Here is an 18730-nt window from a genome sequence, read left to right as displayed (position 1 = left end):
GGAGTTGGCAACCCTGGTACTGGAGTGCCAGTGGCGTTTCTGGTTTCTGTTCCCTCTGAGCTTGATCACAGGAGTATGACGCGTGATTAAAAGTCTAAGCCTGATTGGGTTCTGAATGGGGAAACTCTTGTGTGCCCCCAGAACGTGGTTAGCTGTATGAGTTAAACCAGATTAATTCAAATAAATCCAGTTATGTAGTTGTAGCTTAGGTTTTGATGAAGCAAAAAAACAGGGCAATTTCTAAAACAGGGCGATTTCTGGCACTCCAGAATCAACAGAAGCAGATGGAGCTCTGGCTGGTATTGATTTTCAGTGACAGATGAGCACTGGCCTGAATATTGACTGATCTGTACCCATATATTGATAATGCTAATCACCAACTGGAGGACATGCATTCAATTTTGACTGCATTTCAGATGTGTTTGATAAAACTATTTTGCAAAACCTTCCTTTCTGTGTTTGTACATTAATTGAGATTTGTATTGTAAGATTTAAGTTGCTTAAGATCAACCAACCGGTTAGGAGAGAATATTATGCCCTAAACCGCTAGGGTCACCATTGAATCTGAAAAAATGGGGTGGTGTGACACCCCTGGTACATAGTGTGTGTGGGCTAACATTTTGGAAACCAGAGGGCTGAAAGTATCTCTGTGGGGCACAGTGTTCTTTTGAAGTTAGTGCTGTACCTGTAGTGTAATTTCCCTTTGGTTGCACATCAATGCACTTCTTTTTCTTTACGAGAGAGATATGTAATGTAATGTATTGTAACCAGTCTCACCTGTACATGCTGTGTTTCTTGATCTGATCTTCCATTCTCTGCAGGCATGTCATTGTCAAGACCACGCCTGGCCACAAGTTTGTCTTCACTGTAAAAACCCACCACAGTGTGGTGCCAGGCACTATCGCCTTCAGTTTAGCACAGGTAGGGGGTACTGCTTCACTGGAGACGTGCAGATACCTACATTTACTCTTAATGTGTAATTAACATGTACTTCATCAGTAGATATTTTGAGCGTATCAGGATATTCAGCTTTTGATTCGGTTCTTAACCTCAAAATAAGAGGTTTTCTCAAAATTTGGGTTGTCCTGAGCTGTTTTGTTGTTTTTATATTTTTGGTTGTGAGTTCTGCCATATTGCAACACTGGATCATGTCGTACCTTTTCAGCTGTCTCTTTAGCAGTCTACCTGCATGCATTTTCTCTCTCTCTGTCTCTGCTCTAACTGCCTGCTTCTGCCCACTCCATCACCTTCAATAAACATGACTGCAGCAACCCAGGTACCACAGTAAACCCCCTGATTTATTAGACTGATTTATATTTTACCAACAGACCTATCAAATGTAATTAGATCATTATATTTAGCTGTAGTGGGAACAGTAGTTTAGCAGTCCAAACCAACCATCTTTTACTTACCCAGCCTGCAGTGAAGATATGAATTATGTTATTTTAAACTATTTTTGGGGGAAACAAATTGTGCATGTCAGTATACTGTATCAACAGTACCAGTCAAAAGTTTTAAAACTTTTGAAGTTCTGTAATTACTACATGGTGAAACAAAAATGCAACTGCAAAATGCAAGTTTAATAAAAGCTATAATAGAATCTGTACTTTGACCACATATGTATTGTTTGATTACAAACAGTGGAAATAAAAAACTTTATTAAAAAAGCCAGAAAAGGGCAAGGTGTGTCCAAACTTTTGACTGGTACTAAATACATGGAATAGTTTTATTATTTAAAAACAGGGACACATTGTGAATACACATATGGATTCAAGGTCATTAAAAATGCCATTCATGAGACTAGTAGTGACTGATGTATTGTAACATATGCAGTATATGAAACATATACCGTATGTGTCATATTCCATGTTTTATCTTTCATATGTATTATAAGTTTCACATTTTGGTATGCATAGCTTTCTTTACTTTACATTACAGTTAGTTTGCTTATGCTTTATCCCAAGCGACTTGCAGTTGATTGGACCAAGCAAGGGCTGATCCCCCCTGGAGCAATGTGAGGTTAAGGGCCTTGCTCAAGGGCCCAACAGCTCTGCTTCTTATCGGATCTTATCGGGACTACACTGGGGCTTGAATAGACCAGCTTTCAGGTCTCAGTGAAGCACCTTAGCCATTATACTATAGCCTGCCCTTACTTGTTTGTGAGCACTGTCAAGAAATAGGGCACTATAAAATGTTAGCTTGTAATGGAGAATGCTCTGATGAGATGTTTTTTTATTTCAGAGAAAATGGGCTGGCCTTTCCATCGGACAAGATGTAGAAGGTAAGTCACAAAGTTAAAAATGTATTTACAGTGCCCTCCATAATGTTTGTAACAAAGACCCATCATTCATTTATTTGCCTCTGTACTCCACAATTTGAGATTTCTAATAAATAAATAAAAATGTAATAAGGTGAATTTTTGTACGTTTTGGTTTCACCGTGTAGAAATTACAACAGTGTTTATACATAGTCCCCCCATTCCAGGGCGACGTAATGTTTGGGTCACATGAATGTTATGTAATGGAAATTAGTCACGTTTAGTATTTTGTTGCATATACTTTGCATGCCATGACTTCCTGATGTCTGTGACCCATCAACATCATCAGAGTCTGGATATCTTATTTTCAGGTTGTCCTACAGGCGATACTAGTACTCTTTGCATTTGAATGGATCTCTATGGGATTTGGAGGGTGGGACTAGATTCAACTGTAAATTACACTGACACAGTATGAAACACATTTGTTGGCTAAATGGCTTTACGTCATCAAGGGTCCCAGGCATCAAATGAGCCTGAAACCACTGTGCTGTTGCCAGGTGCAGTAGATACAAAAATAATTGTTTCTCCTGACAAATTTTTCTGTTGAACTCAATTGAAATATTCAGGAGAAACAATTATTTTCCACGTGATCTTTTTTTATTACAAATCTCAAATTGTGGAGTACAGAGACAAATAAATAAATGATGGAGGGCACTGTATCTTGTGATCACAGACTTAACGGATTCCAAAAGCATTTGGCTGTGAGCTTATAGTATATCAGGTCATCACATCTAATTATTAATGAGCAATACACCTTGAATGATAAGGTTGTAATGTGCAATGGATTTCGGATTGTTTTAGGCTGAGAATTTTCAGCCTAAAACGTTTTTGTGCATTCACTGGCTTGGTTTCCATGTTAGCATCGGAAATTGTAGCCTACCTCCTTCAAAGTGAAGAAATACACCTTACAGCAATTCCGAAGCTGTCTTATTTACACAAGGTATCAAGGTATCGTGTGTATTTGAAATACGTGTGGGGAGCATTTTTTTTTAAACGAGAGAAAAGTTTTGAAAAGTTAGACGGAACTGCTGAACACACGTATCCTTCTGTCTTCCACTGGTTGAGCGCTCCACTCCGTGCAGCAATGACATTAGATTTCCGTAGGCATAGGTTGGCAAGCCCCACATTTATACCACCAATCCTCTCCGGATCTTTCTCTCCCCTCGGGCCCTTGCTGTTCCACTGGCTCAGAGGATTCGGCCTCCCTTCTTGCCTGCTCAGCATCCAAAAGCAGTAGTCCCTGCAAACTCAGACTCAAACAGATACGGTTCTGGATCATTGTCTGTCCAGAAGAAATCATCTTCATCCTCTCTCACAAAGTCAGCCATGATGAGAAGTAGTGTTGGTTAGCTTGGTAGTCACCTGAGTTTTGCTTGCAAGTGAGTGAGTGCACTCCCTCTACCTTCTGAAGGTGTGCGGATCACTGCGCTCAGTCAGTGGAAGACTGATGTGTGTTTAGCGGTTATAGTTCCAACCGTTTAACTTCTCAGAAAATGGCTCTTGTTTTTAAAAATATTTTGAGGTGCTGTAAGGGGTATTTCTTGACTTTGAAGGAGATAGGTTGCTTTATGCTAAGTTGACACATTATGCTAACATGGAAACAGAGCCAGTGAAAAAAAGTTGTATTTCCCAAAATGTATTATTTTAACACTTTAGCCCAGGGCATGATATAGAGTTGGTGCTTCTATGGCATGTGCCTGGTAACGAAACAGATACAGATGTTGCAAGCCTTCTACCGCCTCGAAGGCTCCGCATACACACTATAGCGGATACAGCCAAAATGTTTATTAGGTAGATTTTTTACAAATATTTTATTCTTCATATTTCGTGTTCATTCGGCTTGGGCGCTGTGCAAAAACAATTAGGCACTGCATCTAAGGCAGGGGAAACCCTGGAAGAGTGAGCTACAATTCCTGAACAGCAATGTGAAAGACTGATATGAAATTATAGGAAGTGATTGGTTGTAATTATTTCTGCTAAATGTGGTGCAACCATTTATTAAGTTTAAGGGGGGCAATTACTTTTTCATAGGGATGATATGGGCATTTGATAACCTTTTTCAGTAAATAAATTAAATAATAATGTAAAAATACTCAGTTTCCCCTCGTATAATACAACATTTTGTCTAAGGATATGAAACCATTCAGTGTGACAAATATGCAATGATCGAGGCAAATACTTTTTCACAGCATGGACATGTCAGTCTGTCAGGGGAATTTGTTAGAAATAATTTCACATCATTAATGTACAGCTTAGTCGGCTCTTACATTTTACCGGGGGGGGGGGGACTGTTATACGTGGTCTTCAAAAATTCCGTATTCCAGCTGTCAGGTTCAGCTGAACAAGCTGTACTCCCCTTTCTGCCTGGCCGATCGATGTCCTGCAGAAAGAAGCGCACACCGGCTGTCCATCATTGGGCGTGGGCGTCGGACAAAGGGCCCTGGGTTATTGATCAGAAGTGTCGGGGTGAAGCATGGAAAGATTGCCGCCCACGCTGCTTCGGTGTTACCATCAGTCTGTGGCTTTGGCTCGAGAGGAAGCAATGTGTTCCTTGCAGTAACTTCTCTGTTTTTTGTGCCCCTCGCATTATCGCCCCCTGGTGACCTCATCCTGTGTATTAAACACAGTGCTGCAGAAACCCTTGTTCAGTGTATGAATTGCACTGCTGCACATTTGTTTTTTTTGATCATGCATCGTTACTGGACAATTGCGACCTCCTCTCTCAAAGAGAGAATCTTTTTCCGGCAGCCTTTTCCTATAATTACTCGTTTGAACTCGTAATTGGTCCAAATTAAATCATCTACTGATGATTACGAATGGAAATGTGATTTTCTTTCTTTACTTTTGGTACAGACAAACAAGCTCATCCACATGATCAGATTTTGTATTCTGTCAGGCTGCCAGGCAGTGAGCCCTCCTTGCTAAAGAATTCTGCAGAATGTGCTCCTGTTCACAGAATGGCCAATTATTCCTTAAAGTCAACTCTGTGAAGTCAGTAGCATCAAAGGATGTCTCGGTGAGAGATTTTTTTTTCTTTCTTTTTTCCAGAGAAAAGGAAAACTTCTGCTTTGGCTGATTTTTGTCTGAACCGCTGGTCTTTTTTAGATAGGCTTCAGCTATTTTTACTGGCTCATTAGCACTAAACAGCACCCAGCCTCAGAGCAGATCTGCTCGTTGGCTGGTTTGTGTAGATGGAAGCTGCAAATTCACATTGTGCAAATGTTAACAAAATGCCCCCCAATTCTGCCTTGCACGGGTTTAATGGTGAAAGGCTCTTGGGTGTCAACCTGTTATGAAGTTTGATATTACCACCGTCTTCTTCTACATCACACGTATCATCAACTAAGATGTGGCTGCAGCTGAATCATATTCCCTACCAAAGAAAATAATATTATGAATCCTTAACCTGATTAACTGTCTGGACAAATTTAATTTACCAGGAGGATTCTTGCGATTTGCGAACTCTGGCAGGGTATCTTTTTTACATTACAGTTATTTTGCAGATGCTTTTATCCAAAGTGACTTACAGTTGATTAGACAAAGCATGGGATAATCCCCCTAGAGGAGTGCAGGCTTAAGGGCCTTGCTCGAGGGCACAACAGCTGTGTGGACCTTATCATGGCTACACCGGGGCTTGTCCCAGCAACCTTCCGGGCCCTAGTCATGTACCTTGCCCACTAGGCTACAGGCTGTCCCCTGGCTTCATTTTATTTTTAAACCAAATGACCATGTCCATCCATTAAAAACATTCAGGAACAGCATGCCTACAAATCATAGGGCGTAGATTATAGGTTGTGTCTTTGTGGACGTGGGTTAAAAGCGAATTACTTGCGGGTAATGATGGAAATTAGTGTCTGTTATTTGTTTGTCTTTGTGACTCAGCAGTTTGAAATGGTGTTTCAGATTCGTAGTGGAGAGTTGCTGGGTCCAGTTCCATATTGGAACCTATACTGTGGCTATAGCTTTGAACATTGTGCTTTAACAACTTTTAATCTGGGGGAATGCTACACTTGCATGTAAAATGCAGCCAGTGTAATTGCAGCCACCTAGAAGGACAGCTAAGGAAAATTACAGCCATAAGAGGTCATAAGTGCTTGAATTTTACACTCTTACTCCCAAACTCTCCCTCCAGTTGCCAGCTACAACTTTGACAAGTCCAAGCAGTGCGTGGGCAACATCACTGTTGAGATCGACTTCCTGCAAAAGAAGAGTGTGGACAGCAGCCCCTACGACTCAGAGAAGATGGCCAAAGAGTTCATCCAGCACTTCAACAGCCAGAGTTTCACCGTGGGGCAGCAGGTACAGTAGCAAATAGGCCAAGGCACAGGGGCAGGCCAGGGAAAGGGGGACTGCTGTGTGTATATATGCTGCAAGACAAGATGCCCCTATAAGGAAAAAGGCCTGGGTTTAATCCACATTTCTCTTGACTTTAACCAAACAAGACAGTATTCGCTTTTGTTGACATGTAATTCACATATTTATAGCAAACATTTATCAATTTGTCAAAGTTTTATAGAAATGTGACTTAATATGATTTGAAATGGTTAAGGAAATTAGGCATAATGCAGAAGCAGTGGAGAACAGACAATTACAGTCATATACATAATTGTGTTGGATCCAAATACTTTACTGTGCTTGATTGATCTTGTCTGAAGCAATTGAGCTGACCAAGCGGACCAGGAGGTGGGATTTTCCAGTATTTCATCCGTTCCAGTACCCCAGACTAGCTCAGTAAAGCGTATTTGAATCAAAAACAATGACATATCTGACCCAGGTCTGATGGAGAACATTGAAGCTTTAAAGAAACAGCCATTGTAAATGCATGAGGGTGAACAGAACTAGAGGCCAGATTCACCATCTAAATTCTGCTCCTCCTCTACCTTCAGCTGGTATTCAGTTTCTGTGACAAGGTGTTTGGCCTGCTAATAAAGGACATTGAGGCAATGGACCCAAGCATCCTCAAGGGGGAGCCAGCATCCAGCAAGAAGCACAAGGTACAGAGAAGTTCCACACACACTCAGGATCCAGCAGCTCTGTTTGCACAAATGCTAAAAGTGCCTGCCAGACTTTATTTCTATATTTATAAATGCTAAATGTCCTCATGTTCTCCCCGTGTCCATGTGGATTTCCTCCAGGTACATTGGTTTCCACCCACAGTCCAAAGACATGCTGGCTAGGCTTATTGGAGACTCTAAATTTCATTTATTTCATTCATTTGAGTGAATGGTGTTTGTGCCTTGGCGACCTGACCAAGCTGGGATAGTCTCCAGCTTGGTCAGGTCGCCAAGCTGGGATAGTCTCCAGCCCCCCCCCACGACCCTGACCAGGAATTAAGCGGGCTAGATAATGGATGGTTGGACGTTTGCAGTTTTGAGGAAGACCCTTCATTGGTTTGTCCTGCCTTGTTTTTTAACATACAAAAGGTTCAATTGCCTAGCCACTCTGCTGTACTACCACCAAGATTATATAGAGTATACAGAATGTTATCATTGAAAAGTTAGATCTCTGAACATTCTTTCCTGTTCTCTTCTTTTTGATCTAATTCCTACCTGCAGATTGACATAGGTCTGTTGCTGGGCAACAGTGAAGTGGTTTTTGAAAAGGCAGAGAGCTCCTCTCTTACCCTGGTTGGTAAGTGTTAATCAGGTTACCTTCCCAATCTTCAAGTCATCCACATGAACCAGAAAAGTGCCACTACATTTCAGTCAGACCACTTGACATAGAGAATCGCCGTTCATCTCAGATCTCAGCAATGCCCTCAAAGTGGCAATCATATAATGGCAAATGATTCTGCTCAGTTATATAGAAAAAACATGCAACTACTGAGACCCTACGGTGACAGTGGCACGGAAAAAGTCCCTGAATAACAGGAAGAAACGTTGAGCAGAATCAGGCTCAGAGGGGAAGCCCGTCTGCTTCTGGCCGGCACTGGGCAAACAGTGATTTTGACAGCAGCATTATATATAATATATCAATAAATTAAATGAATCAATTAAATCAATAATTATACAAATAATAATTATGCAGATAACCCAGACTGAGGATTGTCCAGGAAGGTCTGGTTCTTGGCACAAGGAGGGCAGAAGTAGCAGGTTAGCTGAGACCGGGGTCAGGTTGTGACTGCTTGAGCTACAGTTCCCGGCCAGAGCCCGGAGCAGGAACAGGAGGGCAGAAACAAATCAATGATTAGGGGATGGTAAAAGTGGTAAGATTAGAAAAGAAAACTCCAGCAGAATAACACTGCTTAAACAATTTTTTTCATGATTAAAAATGATTTAAACTGTATAAACGTGTTTATAGACACTTAATATTTAATTATATGATATGTGTACTTATATAAGAAGATAATCATAAGTGAATTGCAAGTTTAATTAATAATATTAACAGATGCTCCAGGACCTGTAGAATTTTTCATATGAAAAAAATAAATAAAGACCACCCGCCATATTTAGAAACGCATCTAATCCTACATCAGTTTCACCCTTCTTCCCTCCTTTGGAATTACATGGTACTGCATGCATCTGACTGAAAACACCCTTGAACACTCTCATCTTCGTCTAACATGGGACACACCCTAAAATCCAGCTCATGCACATACCTGTATCTAGCTCCCCTTCAGTTCCACACTACTTAAGCACACAACACTGGATTTATTTAATCAAACAAGAATGTATTTTTAGAACCAACTGGATATGCACATATCTCACATCTGGACAGTCATCTATGAGAATATAATTTATTTGATTGTATCTGAGTATACCCGAGTCTTGTTTGATATACTTGCATATGCCTTAATCTTTCTTGTATCTGGGGCAAACGCCACAGTGATTTGGGAGTAAATGTCTCATTTTCTTCTTTACTTATACCCTTTGTCTACCCTCTACTTCCTCTTCCTGCAGGGAAGGCTAAGACCAGGGAAGCCCGCCAGTCCATCATCAACCCAGATTGGAACTTTGAGAGGATGGGCATCGGTGGCCTGGACAAGGAGTTCTCCGACATCTTCCGCAGAGCTTTCGCCTCCCGAGTCTTCCCTCCTGACATAGTGGAGCAAATGGGCGAGTCCTTCTTTTGTGCCTTTTTTAATAAAAAACTAATGGATTTCTTATGTGTGGTAACTATATTTGTTGTGCCTCTTTCCACAGGCTGTAAGCACGTGAAGGGCATCCTGCTCTACGGTCCCCCAGGCTGTGGGAAGACCCTTATGGCCCGACAGATTGGTAAGATGCTAAACGCCCGTGAGCCCAAAATCGTCAATGGGCCGGAGATCCTCAACAAGTACGTGGGCGAGTCAGAGGCCAACATCCGCAAGCTGTTCGCCGACGCTGAGGACGAGCAGAAGAGGGTGAGATTCCCCATGAAAGAATAAGCCTGGTGCTACACAGAAACATGCATACACACATGCAAACATGTACATACACACATTCACATGCCCACACACAAACATGCATATGCGGATATGTATGTACATACACACATACAGTACACACACACACACAAACATGCATATGCAGATATGTATGTACATACACACATTACACACACACACACACACACACACACACACACACACACACACACACACACAAACATGCATATGCATATATGTATGTACACACACACACACACATACATTACACACACACACAAATATGTATGTTGAGACACAGGCATACACACATGCATATGCACGCACCAACTCATGGCCATGTATATCCATTCATGCATGGGCACACACTCACATTTCACAGTCACACTCAATGCTTACACTTTTCAGAAGCGAAGACTGGAGTCAGTACGGTCACAAAAACATTGGGCCTCATTTATCACACGTGAGCCAAACAAAATTGACCGTAAATCCTTCGGAAACACATTTACAGAAATAATGTGGGATTTATCAAACATCGGGTGTCAGTTTTTTTGTAGGATCCAAATGGACTTCACGAGTGCTCTCAGCTGTTCGTATTGTGTGCGGAAATGAAAGTGCTTTTATTATTCCATTCATTCATATTTAATTTTGATTTAGAGTGTCACATTTATTTAATAACCCAATTGAATATTGTCATTATTCATTTCATATAAAAGCACAACTGGATTCAACATTAAAATGGGTGATGTGGGTGTCTCGGTGGCGCAGCCTGTAGAGCACTGACCGCATGCTCATTGCGAGCCGCGACGTCGGCTGTTCGAATCCGACCGTCTGACATTTGTCGCATGTCTTCCCCTCTCTCTCGCTCCCATTCTTCCTGTCTCTCTATACTGTATACTGTCCAATAAAGCTGAAAAAGGCCTAAAAATATCTTTAAAAAAATTTTTTTTTAAAATGGGTGATGTTTCATTCCGGTAATCCCAATTAATGAATGTATAATTGGAGTTGAATATAAATGCCATAAAACACGTAAACAAAGTTTACTATAAATATAAGTCATAGCTTAAATCTTTTGTGTCTATGGCTGACCGCTCTTTACATTACATGTACATTTTTTGGTTGATTAGAAGATATAGCATAGCCTACATCGGAAAGAGCGATTTCTTTGGTGAGGCTCATGAGTCGTTTCCAACCAGAGACCGTATAAAAAAAGGTCCTGACTGCCCAGACAGTTTATGCAACAATACTGGAGCCAGAACTCAAAAGATCCACACACCCTTCCTGTCCAATTCCAGAACATGTCCAGGTGCTTTCTGGCCTCAGCTTCTTGGGGACTGGCACAGGACAGTGAAAACATATTGCTGTCACCCACCTGGCCAATTCCAGACAATTCTCTCCTATAATTCCTCCGTACTCCGTAGTCCTTATAAGGCATTTTCATTTATGCTAATAATAATTTCAGTGCACACATTTTTTGTTTACGATTGATTGGTATTCATCAGCAAACACACGTGGTTACAAAAAATGCTGTCTACTTGTGTTTGATAAATCTTGTGGAATTTGTGAGTTTGTTTCCAATCACTCAAATTTGCCCAATGATTTATGAAAATATTGATTGATTGATTGACTTTTGCATCTGAAACACAGGTGCTAGTTACCCAAGGAGCCAGATGTAGCTTGTCTGGTAATTGTTTGAAGCACTCATGAACTTCAGTTTATGAACCGTAAAATATGTGTTTAATAAAAATAAACCGAGGTTGTATGACACCACTTTTACTTATTTTTAATTTCCCCACAAAATGCTTTTGCCTTAACTTATGGTTTCCCTGGACAATAACACTAGGACATATCATTTCTCCCAATAACCCAGAGGAGTTTCTTGTACTGGGGCTTATAGCTTATTTTGTATTTACTTTTTCAGACATTGCTTAGCCTGGTGGAGCAGTAACCACCTTTCTACGGTGTGTGCATTAGTAGTTAGTAGATGCATTTTTTAGCACAACCATTCATCTCAAAAGGCTATATCTGATTTGTCTGCTTTCAGGATTTGAAAACACAACAAGAATGTTCATAGTATGATTTCAGGATGACCATAAGCAAGAAATAGTGGCCTTATTCAGGTTGAAAACTGGTTGCACTTTTGGTTCCCTAACTTTGTATACATTATTGAACAATTTCCACCTGAAACATCTATGACTCTGCAGTCTTTTATTATGCAACAACAAAAATCATCATTTTGGTCAAGATTACCTTTTTAAAAATGCAAAAGATCAAGTTTCACTAACCCTGACCCCTTTCCTCTCAGCTGGGTGCCAACAGTGGCCTGCACATAATCATCTTTGATGAGATCGATGCCATCTGCAAACAGCGAGGCAGTATGGCTGGCAGCACAGGCGTCCACGACACAGTGGTCAACCAACTTCTGTCCAAAATTGACGGCGTGGAGCAGCTGAACAACATCCTGGTCATAGGTACAGATGGGCACAGTTTTTTGTGTGTTCAGATGCTTTATGTGAGTTTCATGTGTTTGCAACATCAAAACTATGCTGTAATAACTTTTTTATAGTGTTCATTAAGTGATAGCAACAGGGTATACAATGATGAGCCAAAACATTGTGACCAGATGAAGCGACCGACAGAAGGACTACTCTGGCACAAGTTGCAGAAAATTTTAATTATGTTTACATGAGGAATGTATCACAACACACAGTGCATCGCACCAAGTTGCCTGGTCCCATATTCTTTTACATCATGTGTACGCCGTTTACCTGGGGAAGAGATGGCACCAGGATCCACTGTAGGATGAAGACTAATCGGTAGAGGGAGTGTGATGCTCTGGGCAATGTTCTGCTGGGAAACCCTGGGTTCAGGCGTTCGTGTAGACATCAATTGAACACGTGCCACCTACCAAAACATAATTGCAGACCAGGTACACCCCTTCATGGCAACGATATTCCTGAACAGCAGTGGCCTCTTTCGGCAGGATAATGCACCCTGCCACACTGCAAAATTGTTCGGGAATGGTTTGAGAAACATGACGAACAATTCAAGGTGTTGGCCTGGCCTCCGAATTCCCAAGCTTTCAATCTGATCGAGCATCTGTGGGATGTGCTGGTACAACAAGTCATGGCAGCTCCACCTCGCTCAGAGGAATTGCTGCTAACATCTTGGTGCCAAATACCAGAGGGCACCTTCAGGCATCTTTTAGGGTTTGTGCCTCGGCGGGTCAGAGCTTTTTTGGCGGAATGTCAAACAGCATATTTTATCATAAAGTTTTGGCTCATCAATGTATATTTACCTTCAAATTTATAAGCAGGAAAATAATACATTTCTCACAGGCGAGTTGGAGGAATGACAAAGTAAGTTATTTTCACAAGTTCACTTTTTATAGGCAGCCCGATAAACAGACTAACACTGAAATTAAGGTGAATAAGGTGCTAGCAGAACATGTAGAACTATTTGGAAAAGGACACCGACTCATAAAATCAGTTATACAAAAAAACAACTGAACCAGTGCTATAACCAGAGTAATTATGCTGTATGTATATGGTCCAATATTAGTCCCTCTTAGTAATAGGAGCATCACTGCCTCCACTTCTATAGTGGGATTTGAAGCTGTTGGTTGCTCTGTATTTGGCTTTCTAGGACAGCAAGGTCTGTATATCTTGTAGCTCAGTTTCTCATGAAACCTTGAGTTTGAACCTTGAGACTGGCTCAAGTGTCAAACAAAGCTCTCGTTCTCAAAAACTACTCATCGGAAAAATGCTTGTCGAACATAGAATAAAAAAACAAAACATCGGAGTTTGCTGTCAAAAGATATAGATAATTTAATCACTAAATATCATATTTCCGCTATGTTATACTTACCCCTGAAAAGGGGAGTGTACTTCAAAGTTCTTCAAAGTACCTGGATTCGCCAGTCTGGTCTAATAGCCAGCTAACTTAGTTATTCCATCTGTGTTCCTCCTTGAGAAGGAAGTTATTTGAAATGAATATGAAATATATATACATATATGTATATTTTACCAGGAAGTCCCAATGAGATTTAAAATCTCTTTTTAACAGTCGGGCACCATCTTGTGGTTTAATTACTTTACATTTGTATTATCTTAGAAATATGAACATATATGACATAGACAACTCAACCACAAGAGGGCAGCATGGATGGGGTCAAAGTCTCTGTCAAAATCTCAACAGAATAACAAGTGCTTAATTAATTTTCTTTTGGTTCTTTGTGTATTCTAAATATTATTTTCATTACACAGGTCCTCTAACCCTTTCAGTCTCAAGACTGCCATATGCCACTCTCAACCTTATCTTACCTTTTCAACCAATCAAAATGACTGCTATATGCTTTGAGCCCCTATTAAAACCTTACAAAATTTTCATAATCTTATCAACCAAAGCCAGAACCCCTTGGGATTTGGGTAGAGTCACTGAAAGGGCTGAGACGATTGTTTGTGTGCAGTGGAGGGCACTCTTCTCTCCTGCTTATGTGAGACACCCATATCAACTCTTTCTGTTCATCAGGAATGACTAACAGGCCTGATCTCATTGACGAAGCCTTATTGAGACCTGGAAGGCTGGAGGTGAAGATGGAGATTGGTAAGAATTTGTGGCCCAATGCGTGAGCTTATAACCTGTCCCTTTCCTTTGGTTGTGTATAGCTTGTGTCTGTTATTTCCAGGTTCTTAGTCTTCATTTGCTTAAACCTTCCATTCTATCATGTTGTGTGTACTGTAAGAATATGTAATTGCATTTCCTTTTCTTTGGGTGGGTCAGACTGCCACTTGCTGTACAGCCTGGATTAAACCAAAATATTCACTGTTCTTAACAAAACAGATTGCCAAGTAATTTATGCAATGTATGAATTTGCCAAACTTAAAATCAACACTGAAATGTTACTGAGTCAAATGAAAGGGAAAATGCTGATACAGGTTCATTAGTCTGATGGGGTGGTGTCACCAGCAGGTTTCCTCTGGTGCTCATACACATATTACTGCCTTACATGTCACTACCTCCACATCCTTCCCCAAAGGCTTGTCTCCCTGCCCTACTCTTCCCTCAATCTTATCCAGGCCTGCCAGACGAGAAAGGCCGGGTTCAGATCTTGAACATCCACACAGCCAAGATGAGAGAGTTCAACCTGCTGTCTTCTGATGTGGACGTGAAGGAGCTGGCTGCAGAGACCAAGAACTACAGTGGTGCCGAGCTGGAGGGCCTTGTCAGGGCCGCCCAGTCCACAGCCATGAACCGTCACATCAAGGTCAGCCTCCATTAACACCAGGGCTATCATTCATACAAAGATGGATTTTAATTCAATTATTCTTGAAAGAAAAAAGAAGTAAAATTTCAATTACAATTTATTTTCCTTAATTTCCTTTTGTAGATTGGAATAGCTGCCTTTGTATGCTGCACCTAGCAACAACTGCTTATCTTTGCTAAATTTATCTTTGCTTATCTTTGCAATCTCCGCTCGTTAAGCAGGTGAACCAGCATTAGCAGACTACAGGCGATTATAAAGTCTAATGATAAAAGAGCGTAATTTTTTTATTATGCTAGCTAGGCTAACATTATTCACTCACTGCAAGCCAGAAAGTTGAGTGTTTGCTGGAATGCAGTATTTAATCCACTTTTGTGGCTAGATCTAGTGATCCATTGAATATGGGTTGTTAACGTAGACTCTTGCAGTTCCGGTCTGTGACAGTGGCTTTGGGTATTGAGTGACTGTTTTTTTAAAAGACTGCATTAATGCATCTTCAGGCTACCCATTGTTGATAGTAAACAAACAGGAATAAGGCAAATTGTCTAAATGCCCAGTAACGTGACTTTGCTGTTGACATTCCACCATACACAAGTTCAATACAGCCTCCAAAATTTCCTAAATGCCATCGCAAAACCGCAGGAACGAGCTTCCAGTAGTTCACGAAAATAACTGTTTACTTAGCTAGCTCAAATAACTGGTTAACTAGCTAAGCTGTTTAGTTTACCATTTGGTCATTTGTATGAAATGAACAATGTGGCTTAAGCCATGTAGGTTTATTAATTTACACCAAATTAGTAAATTTAGGTAACTTAATGTTAACAGGAGACGTTAGCTAAGTTAAAGATACATAGCAATATATATATATATATATTTTTTTTTTTTTTTTTTTTTTTTTTTTTTTTTCATGGATAATTTTACTAAAGTAGACCCAGATGCTCTGTGTGTTTAGGGATAAATAGACATTTATTAGGTATATATTATATAGCCAGGCGGCACGGATGGTGCAGTGGGTAGCACTGCCGCTTCACAGCAAGGAGGTCCTGGGTTCGAATCCCCGTCGGGGCCTCTCTGTGCGGAGTTTGCATGTTCTCCCCGTGTCTGCGTGGGTTTCCTCCGGGTACTCCAGTTTCCTCCCACAGTCCAAAGACATGCATGTTAGGCTGATTGGAGAGTCTAAATTCCCCGTAGGCATGAGTGTGTGAGTGAATGGTGCGTGTGCCCTGCGATGGACTGGCGACCTGTCCAGGGTGTATTCCTGCCTTTCGCCCAATGTATGCTGGGATAGGCTCCAGCCCCCTTGCGACCCTGATCAGGATAAGCGGGTTCAGATAATGGATGGATGGATGGATGGATGGATGGTAATTGTGTTATTCCTAGGGATGTTTTGCAGAATATGCAGGATGCCCATTTCAAATATATGGCCCATCTCAAAGGCCATTTATAGAGGTCCCTTGTACCATGAGTTCAAGCAATCATGCAGTTGTTCTGTCTAAAAACAGTTATGCATGTGTTTGCATATATGCAAATATATACATGTTTGCCTCCCACGAATGAAATGCTCTCAAAAAGTGCAAATCCTGCCTTCTAGATCTCTTGGTTGGCTCAATTGCATTATTTTACACATATTTTACATAATTTTGATGTATTTGACCCAGGACCGATCAGTTGTTTTGACTGTAATATCTCTCTCTCTCTCTCTCTCTCTACCAGCCAGTTTATTGCGGAAGGTTTTGTCATAAAGTGCTCATTTTTCTCTGTGATTTAACACCAAATACAAACTAAGCAAAGCAACAACTGTACAGCAAATTCATGTTCCCTTGCAATACAGTGCTGTTTTGTGGTTCCCTTGTAGTTTTAATGATTGAAACCACTACTGTCTGCCACTCTCCTTTTGTGTCATATAGGCTATATAACTCATGCAGCCCAGTTTTTCTGCAGGCTAGTGCTAAGGTGGAGGTGGACATGGAGAAGGCAGAGAAGCTGCAGGTCAGTCGAGATGACTTCCTTGCCTCCCTGGACAATGACATCAAACCTGTGAGTACCTCCCCACCCTCTAACCTCCACTTTAATCCTCATACTGCCTGGGTGTTTTGCCAGTCTGTATAAAAAAAGGAGCATTTTGCACAATATGTGCAATAATATTGGAGTTTCTCCAATAAATTCCAGTTCAAAACTGTAAGGTTGTATTTCTTTGTCAAAATCGAAAAGCTTGTCCTCTAATTCAGCTAAGTCAGAGCTGTCCTACATATCATTCAGGCTAGCCAAGTTAGGTTTCATGATATTTGTATGCTAATGTTACCGTATTTTTTGAGAGTGTCATGTGATCGCCTGGATGGGTGGCCACCCATAACCCAGTCGCTTCCTTCAAGGATGGAGTTTAAGTGTCCGTTACCTTCTGGGAAACACAGGCTGGAGATTCAAGCCATACGTCACTGGACGCATTTACCCTTAGAAGTTTTACTATTTAGGAAACAGCTACACTGACATTTAAAAAAGCCCTACACACAGAATTTAAGCACGTAATCCAAATAATCTCAACTGAAGGGTGAACCCAGATAGATACAATAGGATGTGTATTTTACTGGCCATGTTTGGTTAAGTATGGCTCTGCCTGCTTAGGACATAAGACGTTGGTTGTGTTTCATTTAGGCTCGTTGTCTTCCCTCTCCCTGTCACTCAGGCCTTTGGCACAAACCAGGAGGACTACGCCAGCTACATCATGAACGGCATCATTAAGTGGGGTGACCCTGTGACCAGAGTCATGGACGATGGGGAGCTGCTGGTGCAGCAGACCAAAAACAGCGACCGTACACCCCTGGTAGCAGTACTACTCGAGGGTGAGCCACTCTGCTCACATATCACATGTGTGGACATGACATATACAACAATATATAATCATGATACTTTGTTTTTAAGATATTCAAGAAAATATTTTTTTTAATTCACCACTTTATAGGTCCTTGAAATGAGGTGGAATCAGCTGACAAACCATTTGAACCCATAGTCTGGGATGCTTACTGCAGCAAGTCCTCAAAAGCTTATACCATGGGCCCTGCTATGGAGAATGTTCAAGAATGTCCACACTCAACCATGTGGAGTCATGCTTCTCTGTTTATTCAAGGTTCCCCTCATAGTGGGAAGACAGCCCTGGCGGCCAAAATTGCAGAGGAGTCCCAATTCCCCTTTATCAAGATCTGCTCACCAGACAAGATGATAGGCCACTCCGAGATCGCCAAATGCCAGGCCATCAAAAAGGTGAATGGGCTTCTTGTTCCCTCACATGAGAAATAATGGATCAACAACTTAATGACAAGGGTTTCTGAGAAGTTGCATATGTGTGCATATGCAGACGGGTGACAAATTAAATGAAAACCAACATAAAGTGTCTCAGTAAGGTGGTTCGTGGTGGCCCAACACCTTACTGAGACACTTTATGTTGGTTTTCATTTAATTTATTTATCCTTGTGAACAGCTTCAATGTGTTTTGGCATGGATGCTACAAGTCTCTGGAACTCTACTGGCAGGATGGAATACCATTCTTACGAAAGATATTCCCTCATTTGGTATTTTGATGATGGTGGTGGCAACTTGAGTCCAGAGTCTTCCATCGGTGTTCAAACATGTTGAGATCTGGGCTGGTATGTACAGAGGTGTATACAAAGCCACTCAGTCTCAAGTGCGCACAACACAATTTTCATATTAATTGTAGAAGTAAGTGCATTGTATAAAAAACACGTCATTTGCTACAGCTCTTAACAATTAATTGTCAAAATCTATTTTG

At 41.1% G+C, this 18730-nt stretch overlaps 1 protein-coding gene across 3 annotated transcripts in view; it reads left to right on the top strand.

The window, feature by feature from the left end:
• The window catches only part of LOC133121798 (vesicle-fusing ATPase), a 59174-nt gene that overhangs the window by 27441 nt on the left and 13003 nt on the right, over nucleotides 1-18730 (top strand). For all 3 annotated transcript variants that reach the window (XM_061231277.1, XM_061231276.1, XM_061231279.1), the window contains exons 3-15: nucleotides 822-921; nucleotides 2242-2281; nucleotides 6450-6616; nucleotides 7204-7311; nucleotides 7873-7948; nucleotides 9217-9372; nucleotides 9460-9659; nucleotides 11989-12154; nucleotides 14214-14288; nucleotides 14762-14949; nucleotides 16888-16983; nucleotides 17630-17786; nucleotides 18071-18204. In XM_061231277.1, coding sequence (XP_061087261.1) covers nucleotides 822-921; nucleotides 2242-2281; nucleotides 6450-6616; nucleotides 7204-7311; nucleotides 7873-7948; nucleotides 9217-9372; nucleotides 9460-9659; nucleotides 11989-12154; nucleotides 14214-14288; nucleotides 14762-14949; nucleotides 16888-16983; nucleotides 17630-17786; nucleotides 18071-18204 — 1663 coding nt within the window. The remainder of the gene's footprint in view (nucleotides 1-821; nucleotides 922-2241; nucleotides 2282-6449; nucleotides 6617-7203; nucleotides 7312-7872; nucleotides 7949-9216; nucleotides 9373-9459; nucleotides 9660-11988; nucleotides 12155-14213; nucleotides 14289-14761; nucleotides 14950-16887; nucleotides 16984-17629; nucleotides 17787-18070; nucleotides 18205-18730) is intronic.

This window comes from Conger conger, chromosome 2, assembly GCF_963514075.1.
Source record: "Conger conger chromosome 2, fConCon1.1, whole genome shotgun sequence".
Lineage (NCBI taxonomy): Eukaryota > Metazoa > Chordata > Actinopteri > Anguilliformes > Congridae > Conger > Conger conger.
The sequence above is the reverse complement of the archived record's forward strand: the minus strand, read 5'-3'. Positions and strand labels throughout refer to the sequence as shown.